At 41.0% G+C, this 12,713-nt stretch overlaps 1 protein-coding gene across 1 annotated transcript; it reads left to right on the top strand.

The window, feature by feature from the left end:
- Positions 1 to 1,480: 1,480 nt before the first annotated feature.
- LOC122088600 (glycine-rich cell wall structural protein) lies at positions 1,481 to 12,493 on the top strand. The gene is made up of 4 exons (XM_042657916.1): positions 1,481 to 1,710; positions 1,771 to 1,806; positions 2,515 to 2,577; positions 11,092 to 12,493. The coding sequence occupies exons 1-4, from the start codon at positions 1,518 to 1,520 to the stop codon at positions 12,288 to 12,290; spliced, it is 1,491 nt and encodes a 496-aa protein (XP_042513850.1). The 5' UTR covers positions 1,481 to 1,517; the 3' UTR covers positions 12,291 to 12,493.
- The last annotated feature ends 220 nt before the right edge of the window (positions 12,494 to 12,713 follow it).

Below are 12,713 nucleotides of genomic sequence, written 5' to 3'. Positions count from 1 at the left end.
AAAATCCCATTTGTGGCCTGGCCCCCAAAATTCTATAAATAAGTCATCATTTCTTAAGAAAATAAAACTGGCAAATGTAAAGAAAAAATCAGAGAAAATTCTCAGAATTTTTTTTTGTTTGTCTTTTTTCCTTAGAATTCCAAAAAATACTCCAAGTTCTGCACAAATCCTCGATAATCGTCAGATTTTCAAAATTCCACTGAAATGTTATCGAAACCTTGATTTTTTTCTCATCCAAAAAATTGCAAAAACCCTAGAAAAACCTAAAATTTCTGTTGGAAACCCAAAGAAGCCCAGGAAGTGACAAACCTAACTAAAATTTCGAGAAATTTCAAAAAAAACAAAAAACAAAAAACAAAAAAACAAAAAACAAAAGACAAAAAAAATAAAATCTGGGAAATAAACTGATTTCATGAAAACAGCACATGTCAAATCTGGATCCTAAATTAAACATTAAGTTATCTTGCAAGCATCCTTTGTTATGCTTACGTGGCTCCCAAAAACCAAGACCCTTTATCATAATTTCTTCCATGATATTCAATGGATCTTATAATACTCTCATTTCCACTAACTCGGTTGTGAGAAGATACTGGTAATTTGAAATAACCATATGCATAATTAACCATAAATAGTGCAACAGATTTTATAAATAACTCTGTATCCTCTTTATTTATTTTTTATTTTTGGTTAATAACTCCATATCCTATTTTGAGAGTGAGAGACAGAGATTTTTTTTTGTTAAAGATAAATGAAGTATATCATTAAAAGAGAATGAGAAATTACGAACTAGAATCTATTTGGATCACAATTCCACCTTCGACATAACCATCAACAGGATAGAATCTAAAGCAAATGAAAAACTTGAAATTACATTAATCTGGTCTCTAGTGATATATCCTAACCAATATATCAGCAACATTATTAATTTCACGATATCCATTGGAGATATTCCACGGCATATGATTGAAAAATCTTGAGATGATATCAAAGCATTCTACCTAAATGCACCAACTCTGCACGCATGGAGCTAACTGGATGGCTCTCCCATTTTTGATCCAATCTTTGTCATCACCTTTAATTATCTTTTCATTAATTTCTCTGTTTTCAAGGATAGGAAGTATACCAGTGCCACCTTTGGTAGTATCGGTTAATTATTATTATACCCCCCAATTGCGAGGTCCCCAAATACCAAAACTTTGTCTGGTCTAGGTTTAATCATACCATGATACTATACTGCCAAATTATCAAACCAACTTAGCTCATTGATTACAGAGGTTCGTTAAAAGTGTAAGATAGCTAGAGAATCATGCAGTGGTCATTGAAGATAAATCAGATCTTCAAGCACGCATGGATATAATTTATTTGCGGCGAACTGTTTGCGGTTGAGCCCAATTAACTACTACGATACCATCCAATGGAATGGAATGGAATGCAATCCTACTTTGTTGTTATATATAAAGGGTTCCTACTCGTCTTCCAATCACCAAAACACTGTGAAGTCGAGCTGTTACAAGAAGATGACAACCCTTGTTCGAAAGCTCGCTCTTCTGTCACTCCTTTGCTTCAACGTTCTTCTTGGTGTTCTTGCTAGGGGCTCTGTTACTGTTAAAGACGAGGACGAGAAGTTCCTTTCCTCTGAGACGGGAGGTGGGCTAGGTGCCGGCTTTGGTGGTGGCACCGGTGCTGGAGGTGGGTTCGGTGGCGGAGCTGGTGGCGGAGCTGGGAGTGGGTCTGGCAAGGGTGGTGGCGCTGGTGGAGGATTTGGAGAAGGAGGTGGAGTTGGTGGTGGTGCAGGTGGAGGATACGGTAAGGGAGGAGGTGTCAGTGGAGGAAGCGGCAAACGTGGTGGTGAAGGTGGAGGGTTCGGAAAGGGAGGTGGAGTAGGTGGTGGCGTAGGTGGGGGATACGGTAAGGGAGGAGGTGTCAGTGGAGGAAGCGGCAAGAGTGGTGGTGAAGGTGGAGGGCTCGGAAAGGGAGGTGGAGTTGGTGGTGGTGGTGCAGGCAAAGGATCCGGAAAGGGGGGAGGTCTCGGCGGAGGAATCGGCAAAGGTGGTGGAGTTGGTAAGGGAGGTGGCCACGGGAAAGGTGGCGGCGCTGGAGGTGGGTTAGGTAAGGGTGGTGGGGATGAAGGTGGTAAGGGCGGAGGTGTCGGTGGAGGAATAGGAAAAGGTGGGGGAGTTGGCGGCGCTGGGGGTGGGTTTGGCAAGAGAGGTGGAGCTGGTAAGGGTGGAGGAATGGGCAAGGGTGGGGGAGTTGGTGGTGGTGCTAGGGGTGAGTTTGGCAAGAGAGGTGGAGCTGGTAAGGGTGGCGGTATCGGTGGAGGAATGGGCAAGGGTGGGGGAGTTGGTGGTGGCGCTAGGGGTGAGTTTGGCAAGAGAGGTGGAGCTGGCAAGGGTGGCAGTGTTGGTGGAGGAATAGGCAAAGGTGGGGGACTCGGTAAGGGAGTTGGGGGCGGTGCTAGAGGTGGGATGGGCAGGGGAAATGGGAAGGGTGGTGGATTTGGTGGTGGCGTAGGAGGAGGGTCTGGTGGTGGTGGTGGTGGTGGTGGTGGTGGAGGAGGAGGAGGAGGAGGAGGAGGTATTGGTGGACTTGACTGAAAATTATGCATTGCTTGTCTCATGCATGGCTATGGGAATCATACGTTGCATGTGTTCATTTTTTTTCTTTTATTATTTCTTTATTTTTTTTTTTTTTTTTTATCCGTAGAATAAGACTTGATATGAACCTGCAAAGCTCATAGCAGGAGTATTACACCTCCTATAACCATGGATCGAAATTGGGTCAAATCATTATATAAGTTATCGAGAGTGCCTTTCTTGTTAGATAGTCGATCGGCTATGTTGTTAATCTTTTTTGAAATAAACTGAAAATTATAAGAAGTAAAATAAGAAGATAGATGCATGATATCTTCCAAGATAGAATATATCTCCATAGAGGAATTTCGAGAGCACTTTTGAGTTGCATGTGTTCATTATCGAAAGTGTTATGTGGTTATTGCATTACTTAATTTCCTATTTTAAAGATGAGTTTGTTTTGAGTTGTCCTCAAAATGTATACTAATTGCCAAGGTTCCTTGGCTGTACGCACGCTTGGGACAAGAGAAAGGAGAATTGATTTTCTTTAGACAGAAAAATAAAAATTCATTCAAGCAAAGAAGATAGGAGATTGTGATTTATAAAATTGTGAAGAGAATCAGTTTCAGTCCATCTAGCTAATTGATGCTCTATAGAAATCATACTCCAGGAGTTCTTTTCCAATTTAAAATAAACAAATTGTTTAGATGTATCACTGATATCCAACAAAAGGGAAAACAATTCTCAAGGCCAAAATTCCTTATCTTGTTGAAGAAGCTTGATAAATTCCTCACAATTCGTCTAGATAGTGACATGGGACTTTTTTTTCTTTTGTTTACTTTCCAATATTAACCGTTAACCAATTCCCCTTGTGGCCAATACTCTCTCTCTCTCTCTCTCTCGCTCTGATTAATAGAACCATGATGACCGGATTAATGCTGGATCTCCATAACCCATTGCCAGCTTAAGTTTTCTGCTTATGGCCTTTTAGCAGTGGAGCTTCGTATCCACTTTTCTACCAGTTTTGGCTGTTGAAGGCAGCGACCATTTTTTTATTTTTTTACTTTTTTAAGAAACGCTTATTAGGAAAACAACAAGAATTAATGGTTCAATGGGGGCTTTGGAAAAATTGCAGTTCCGTGCTGAAGAGTCATATGGAGTCGGATCAAAATCCTCTGTTTTTCTCATCTCTGTTTTTCCTTGTTTTGTTACCTGCAGAACGCGACACGTGGACAACAAGGAGACCAACGATCAAGATTGAGTGAGGATTATTACATCCAGTGCGTTGGTCTTAAAGTTGTCCACATGTCGCGTTCTGCAGGTAGCAAAACAAGGAAAAACAGGGATGAGAAAAACAGAGGATTATTTTCCTTTGGAGTCCCTCATTCGGAAAAATTGCAGTTCTGTGAAATCATAATCTAGTACGTCTTTCAAAGACCATTGAATTTTTCAACTGACTGAGCTAAGAAAATAAAGGGCAAATTTATTATGATGACTCTTTCTTCTATGCCAAACAAATACTTAGGTGTCTTTCCAATGAATTTTTAGTTTTTGCTCTAAGTCAGACACTTTCTCTAGATTGTCCACATGATGGATCACCTCTTCATAATGCTTCTTTGAAATATACAGGAATGATTTTCTTTCATTTGACTCCAAATTACCTTCACATGGAATGGGGTTGTCATCTACATTTGTCTCATTGTCGGGATCATTGTAATCAAGAGATTCATCCTATCTATGGGGAGAGAGAGAGAGCTGGTGAGAGGGAGAAGGTTTTTTTTGGTAAATTTGTTTTTATTTTTCTTGTGTTTAACCTTATGAACAAACAACAAATCTTTGGTCCATCATCAACCTTGTCAACCTTATTGTCCTCCATATTTGATTGTGCCACCTCAATTGCCTCAATGGAATCCTCAAAGACCTCTTCTTTGTAACTTGATCTAGAACTTTTATAATGATAAATTCGATACATACTGTTACACCGAGGAAAAATTTTTAATCTAGCTCACTTACATGTATGGTATGTGATATATAAATGTGTTATAACGGGACAAATTATTAAGGAAACACCCACTAATCTAAGGTCATCATTGCTCATTTTTATTACTTAATCGAAAATGCACTTCACTCTCCTATGCCCATCCAACACCAATGATGACCATCGGTGAGGAAATACCTCATTTATTATAAACTTCTTCGAGGGAAAAAGAGCCATATATCCCTGGTCGCACCCTCTATACCTAGATATAGTTGGACTCGCACCCTCTATACCAAGATATAGTTGGACATGAAAAGATCACCTTGTCTGCCCTGCCACTGATCCACACGCGGGTGCAGTAGTCGCATATGAGTCCAAGAACCGTTCTATTGCCCATTTTATTAATTTTTGTTGCATTTCCAAACTTCTGTGCAGCCCAATAGGCCTAGTTGTCTTGGCAGGCCTAAATTAATCATATTACATATCCAGATACCTGTTACTAAGCTGGACTGGGCCCAAATAAGTAGGGTCTGTTTTGGTCCAAATTAGGGCATCGGATCAATAGTATGTTAGGGCCATGTGATCTGTGTAAGAAAACCAGAGAGATGACAGAGACAAATGGCGTACATATCGCTCTGTGAAATCAAATGGACTTAAAAGCAAGAGCACGAGAATTTGGTGACACTAATTAATGAATGAAACCCTCATCTGATAAGTTAGTGACTGGACGACCATCACCATTAATGAACATATACTGATGATCCACACTGTCCACTCAATAATGGGCCTATGACCACAGATCTACGTTACTATGTAAGAGGACTACTGGATTATGGTTCTCCCTTCAATGTTGTCATAAATTCTGTGATAGTGGGAAAATGGGTAAGTGGGATTTCTTGACCCATGCATGGGGATTGGGGTCCCGTTTCTAATTATGACTTTCTTCAACTTTTCTTCCTCTGTAAAGTAGATAAATAGATCAATTCTCTAGTATTACTCATTGGTCATTAGATGCAAACAAAATTTCTGAAAATTTAGAGTGCACCTCTGAGAATATGGGAGGATAATATTTCTTTGAAGTCATCAGCCAATATATACGTTTTAATTTTTATCTTAAGGACGAAAATTAATCTAAGAGCTTATGTTGTACACAGTGCAGACAGTGGTTGTAGTGTAGGGATTGTGAGACCATTCTAAATAATAATACATATTATGTGAATTAAATTTGTACAATAATGAGGAGTATTTATAGTATATATAGCAGTTCTAGGCACTATTGGTAGACCGTGATTAAAAGTGAGCCATTTTAGCTGACGGTTTAGTAAAAAGACCAATTGATCAGGGGAAATTTTTTTATTAAACTGATTCACCCCCTTTCATTGTCAACCGAAACCCACACTAAACTTGAATCATGAATTTCATGATTGCATTTGAAGAAATAGTTTTAATAAGACTCCTTAATTCTATGTGACATAGAAAGACAATTTCATGTGATGAGTCTCAGAGATTGGGGATGGTATTTGTTGATGACAACATACAGATTGACCTGTATTGATCGGTTTTATCCCAAATTTTCATACAAAAAAATATATATATATATATATATATATTTTTTTTTTTTTTTTAATATGATTTTACTCTTACGAGAACGGTCAAGGCTGATACTGTTTTGGAACAAATTAAATCGAACTCTACTATCCCTTTTTTTTCTAAATCAAATATCACACGCTCTTACCTTGAACCATACATTTGGAACATGATCAAGGGTTGATCAAGATCGATATCATTCTAATCCTGCCGATACCAAGCGTTCCATTCCATATTTTAGAACCATGACTGATGACGATTCTAACTAATTAAGTGTAAACACATCAATAATAACAGAAGGACACGGTCTGGGTCCATATATAAATGTATTTCCACGTTCTAATTAATGGGTGTACATCCTTTTCTTTCACGTACATGCGGAATGGTCATCTTACACTTACAGGTAATGCATTGCCCAAAGAGAACGATGACGACGAGACCTCAAAAGCTTCTGAAAATATAAAATCTACAACAGGCAACAAAGGAAGGAAGGAGAATTATAAGAGTAACGTTCACTAAATTCTTCACCTACCATTCACATGGTAAGTAGCAAAACACACCAACTCTTTTAAATGTTTCCAACTAATTGAACTCTACTTCTGTTCCTCACCCCCACCCCATCGCCGATCCCCTCTTCTTTTTCTTTGTTGACCACTTGACCCCTGCCGCTAGATAGAGTCGGTCGTAGCTGAGGCTGTTGAGCCATGTTACTTCTTGTTGTCTACAGCTGTATCTCTTTATTACTTCATCTTCCCCCTTATTTGACTCTCTCTCTCTCTCTTTGTACGTAGAGAATATGTAGTTATTCTTGAGAGCGGATTAGGTTCACATACGAAAATATTCTTGTCGGCTTCTAATCCGCAGATTTGAAATCTATTAAATAAAGAGAGAGAAAGTGAATTCTAAATCCACGAACCAAGAGCATACAATAACATTCTCATATGTGAACCTAATCCGTTCCCGTTATTCTTTACATACATTTGTCTTGCTGCTATGTGTAGTTTGAAGTAATGTACCGAGAGGCTATATATCCACACCTCAAGAATATTAGACATTGGACAGGGGGCATTGGAAGAAACACTCCACCACTAGCTTGAGCTTGTAGGAATTCAACTTGTGCCTTCTGTGCTATCACAATAACGTTCGAAGGACTCTCAGTTCTACAGGGAAAGAAGTAAATCGTTTCGACCACTCCATAGATACCATGCAATAAAACCACAAAGGCCATGGCAAGCTCTACTACGACTCTTCCCTTGATGATTGAAATGATCTCAACCTTGAATCCATATTTGCATTGTTGTATTCCCTAGCGAGTGCACCTGATGTGATAACGAGCTATCGAACTAAAGTGCCTTTGCAAGGGGGCAACTTAAAAGAATATGAGCTGGATTCCCCCAAGATTGTTGACAAATAGGATCAACCGGTACTTGTCTATGCACTAAACCTTCTGTTGTGACTAAGCTATCTGCACATGCCTTCTGTTGTGACTAAGCTATCTGCACATGCACACTATAAGAAAATTTTTAGGTTGTGTTTGGTAGTCATTTTTTTTCATAAACGAAGTTTCATGTCAAAATCAGAAATTTTTGTTGCTGTGTTAAAATTCTGTTTTGAAACTAAACTCAAATGTTGGAACATGAAGGGCGAAGAAGCCCTCCTTCTTGAGGGGGCCCGAGCCATCAGTGAGATACCATTTTGGAAAAGCTAGAATTCTAACCTTGTGTCAGGAGCTACGGGCCAAAGGACAGTCTCAGACTCTCAGGTAAACAGTTTCTATGGAGCGTAGGCCTCCCAAAAAGAAACGGAGGCATGCAAAATTTTCCTCCGCCCATACGGAGATTGGCCCTAGAGTGCAACGGTAGAAAGGAGCTTGACTGTAAGACCCACCCGTTGAGCAGGGATGAAAGTCGGCCTTAACCATGTTCCAACATTTCTCGTTTTTGGAATTTTTTTACCCAGTTCATTCCATTGTTGGAAAATCAAGTTTTGTGACTCGACTAGTCATCTTTAAATCCTAATGAGTCGAAGCGAGTCACAGAAAACCAGGCGAATCATGTCAAATTTCCCCCTCTCATTTTCATACTAGTCTTTTTCAAGCAATCTAAATAAATAAATTAAATAAGACAAGATAGAATAAAAGTGTTTGTTTTTCAAAATTTCTTATGAAACTCATCATTCATTGTCTCTTGAATGAAAGTGATAAGATTCGACTTAGAGATGTCGTGGTCATGAATCATGTTTTTTTAATTAATATTTAGATGTATTCATTCAATAGTCACTAGATTCAATACTAAAGACTTCAGTCATTGAACATTTAACATCATTAGAATATATTTTACTTGAAAACTATGCAAAAATGTCGACTTAAACTTTTGACAAGAATCGACCGTTTTGTTGTAACTCGGACAAAACAAACGAGCCTTGAATGACTCAGTATAATTTGATCTTAGTCTTATCATTTTTTAATACTGGATGAGTCTCCATGACTCTTGACCAGGTTTCTAATTTTTTGAACAAACTCGGCCTAGTTTTCCTAGTCAAAGCCTGGTTTGCCAACAATAGTTCATTAAAAAAAAATCATGGATACATTTTTCTGTTCCCATAATAAGAAACATATTTTCGAATAATTATCAAACGCAACCTTAATATTATGTAATATTAGGCACCTCCATATTCTCTTCCACTATTGGCTTACTCCGCCAAATACTGAGACGGGAAGAAAACCAGATTAGCATCCTCCCTCAGTTTTTGATAGTTACATTGAAGATGATAAGCCAACTTTATCGAAAAGAATCTATCTTTCGTCGCTCCCTACACTCCTAACGAAACAAAAGTTAATAGGAATTTTGGAGAATTGCCGCTGCTTCGATGGGATGAAATGACTCACAAAAAAAGATCCACGTGCCACAGGTGAACTTGCTCATCTATTAGATCCAAGACTATAACTGACAAGTTCATATATAGATTGCTAAGAACATTGGATTTTAAAATTAGGCAAGGTGGGAATCCAATTGTCCTCGCAAGATTTCTTGAAAGCAGCCCATGTGGAGCTTAGATGTTAAAGTAAATAAGCATATATATATATATATATATATAATTAGCCATGGATAATGGAACCGACTTCAGAAGTATCTCCTTACCCCATTTTTTGCGAGATCTTCAGATGATATCAGAGCATCCAAACTAAACGTACGTACCAACTGCGATACTGATCCCTAGCCATACACATCACTCCAAATGTATTCTAACCATGCTCCAGGTATGGATGGTATGGGGCTAGCTGGATGGGGAGTACATCAGTGCCACCTCGTGTAACACTTTGAGAGGAAATAGCGGACAGGGCCACATGGTCTATAACTAGTATGGGAGAGAGCAGGTGAGGGTATGGTTTAAAGATTAGATGTATCAATTCCATATTGGTGTAACAGTACGAATCAGGGGTAAATAAAGTGAGGATAAAATTAACCTCTTGCAGGTGATGCCATGTGCCATACTGGTTTAACCAAACTGTTGAACAGGTATTCCAGTGTGGTTCAGATTTTCGTATGAAAACCATGCTTGTGTGATTTGATTTATATAGATGGAATCCATAGAGTTGGTTATTGGGTAGATCTCATCTGGGTGAATTTCAATTGTGCCAATCAATCTTGTACGAAAATGATTCTTATACGAGAACTTGATCCCCTCTTGTAATACCATATCTCCTAGTGATAAAAAAGATTGCGTCGATCATTACCCCTTCAAATTAGTCTGTATTGAAAACCCACTCTAACTAGATCAATACTATTCAACATAAAACATGACTATTTGATCAGTTGATTGAGATAGTTCAAGAGGTCATCTCATTTCAAATCAATTGGTTATTAGATGAAAGTCTAAACATGGTATTAGAATAGATACATTAGGCCTCCGTCAATAATGGATTATCCACGAAGACAAAGTCATAAAAAATTACACATAAAAAGAAATATTAAATAGTCCCACATCGGCTATAGATGACTTGACTGCCTCAATACGGTTAATTATCTCCCCATGGTCCCGTTACTAAAACTTTTGTCGGTCATAGGTTTGATCATATCATCATACCATAGGAGGAAGGAGGGCCAATATAATAGCCAACTTAGCTTATTCAATACTGTAGGTGGAACAGGAACATTGCAATCTACGGATTTCTGATAGCTTCCTTGCTTAGTACGTTTGTACGCTGATACATACTTACATGTCGGCAGGGTACGTAGGTTAGTCTCCACTTAATTAGACCTCCACAATCCAAAGCTTATTGTTGCATTACTCTACTCTCTAAGTCTCTAACAAGAGTATATGAACTGAAATGTGTTCGAGAACCTTCATGGGCCATGGGTGAGGTGATTCCGTCGCACGGTCCAATCCTCCGGTCCTGGGTGATGGAGCTAGAGAGAAAAAGAGTAAGAGTCTCTTCTGCATGACTGATAGCCAAAATGAGTATTGAGTGTGATTCCCTTCTCTTGGAAAAGAAAAAGATTGAATTGTGATTACCAAAATTATAACCAATGACCAATGTCATCCCCATGCCATGTGAGTGAGATTAGTTAAAGGTGTAAGGCAGCTAGAGAATCATGCAGTGGCCATTGGAGCTAATAGTCAGATCTCCAAGCAAAAACGCGTAGTGTGATTAATGGCAAGTGGATATAATTTATTTGCGGCGAACTGTTAGCAGTTGAGCTCAATTAATGTGTCCCACCAAGAAAGCCACTGTTAACTCTACTAAGCAATCCACTACTTTGCTCCTATAAAAAGGGGTCCTCTATACTCCGATCTTCAAAAACATTGTGAAGTCGAGCTGTGACAAGATGACAGGCCTTGCTCGAAAGCTCGCTCTTGTCTCACTACTTTGTTTTAATGTTCTTCTCGTAGGTGTTCTTGCTAGGGACGTTGTTACTGTTAAAGACGACGACGAGAAGTTCGGGAAGGGAGGTGGGTTCGGTGCTGGCTTTGGTGGTGGGGGCGGTGCTGGAGGTGGGTTCGGTGGTGGAGCTGGTGGCGGAGCAGGCGGTGGGTTCGGCGGTGGAGCTGGGGGTGGTTTTGGCAAGGGTGGTGGACTTGGTGGTGGCATCGGTAAAGGAGGTGGTTTCGGTGGTGGCGCTGGTGGAGGATTTGGGAAAGGAGGTGGAGTTGGTGGTGGTGCAGGTGGTGGCGCAGGTGGAGGATTCGGCAAGGGAGGAGGTCTCGGTGGAGGAATCGGCAAAGGTGGTGGTGCAGGTGGAGGGATCGGAAAGGGGGGAGGTCTCGGCGGAGGAATCGGCAAAGGTGGTGGTGTTGGGGGTGGTGCAGGGGGAGGATTTGGAAAGGGAGGTGGACTCGGTGGCGGAATAGGTAAAGGAGGTGGAGTTGGTGGCGGTGCAGGTGGAGGATTCGGTAAGGGAGGAGGTGTCGGCAAAGGTGGTGGTGCTGGAGGTGGTTTTGGCAAGGGTGGTGGAGCTGGGGGTGGATTTGGTAAGGGCGGCGGTGTAGGTGGAGGAATAGGCAAGGGTGGGGGAGTTGGTGGCGGAGCTGGGGGTGGGTTTGGCAAAGGTGGTGGTGTTGGTGGTGGAATAGGCAAGGGTGGGGGAATTGGTGGTGGAGCTGGTGGTGGAATTGGTAAAGGTGGCGGTGTTGGTGGAGGAATAGGCAAGGGTGGGGGAGTTGGGGGTGGTGCTGGAGGTGGAATCGGCAAAGGTGGGGGAATTGGTGGCGGTGCTGGAGGTGGAATTGGCAAGGGTGGAGGACTTGGAGGTGGCATTGGAAAAGGAGGTGGTGGCGGTGCTGGAGGTGGAATTGGCAAGGGTGGTGGACTTGGAGGTGGCATTGGAAAAGGAGGTGGTGGCGGTGCAGGTGGTGGTTTCGGTGGAGGCATTGGCAAAGGAGGTGGGATTGGCGGGGGAATCGGTAAGGGTGGTGGATTCGGCGGTGGTGTAGGGGGAGGGTCTGGTGGTGGTGGGGGTTTTGGTGGTGGAGTAGGAGGAGGAGGAGGGGCTGGTGGTGGAGTAGGTGGTGGGTTCGGCAAAGGTGGAGGATTCGGAGGTGGTGGTGGTGGTGGAGGTGGAGGTGGAGGTGGAGGTGGAGGTGGAGGTGGCGGAGGATTTGGTGGTGGCGGTGGTTTTGGAGATGGCGGAGGCATTGGTGGACGTAACTGAAGATTGGGCGTCGCATGAATGCCTCATGCATGGCTATGGGAACTACGTGCATTGAATGTGTTCATTATTTGAGGTGTTATGTGGTTGTGGCACTAGTTAATTTAAAATATTTGAATTTGCTTTGCGTTATCCTCTAATTATTTTCTGTTTTTCGGATGCCCGATGAAATTGTTAAATAGTAATTAAAATTATTGTTGTTTTAATGGCAGTTTTGCTACTATGCTAATTGCTAAGGCTCCCTTGGGAGTTGGGAGTTGGGAGTTGGGAGTTGGGAGTCTTGGGACATGAGAAAGAATTAAAGATTGACTTAATGGATGAGAAATGTATGTAAATGGGTTTAATGGAAGGGAAGTTGGGTCTGATTTATCTAAATCCCAATTTTGAGTCAATCTTATAAAAATTAATAAGTTTCCTTTGTTTCAC

Source organism: Macadamia integrifolia, chromosome 9 (genome assembly GCF_013358625.1).
Source record: "Macadamia integrifolia cultivar HAES 741 chromosome 9, SCU_Mint_v3, whole genome shotgun sequence".
NCBI lineage: Eukaryota > Viridiplantae > Streptophyta > Magnoliopsida > Proteales > Proteaceae > Macadamia > Macadamia integrifolia.
This window is presented reverse-complemented; position numbering and strand designations above follow the sequence as displayed.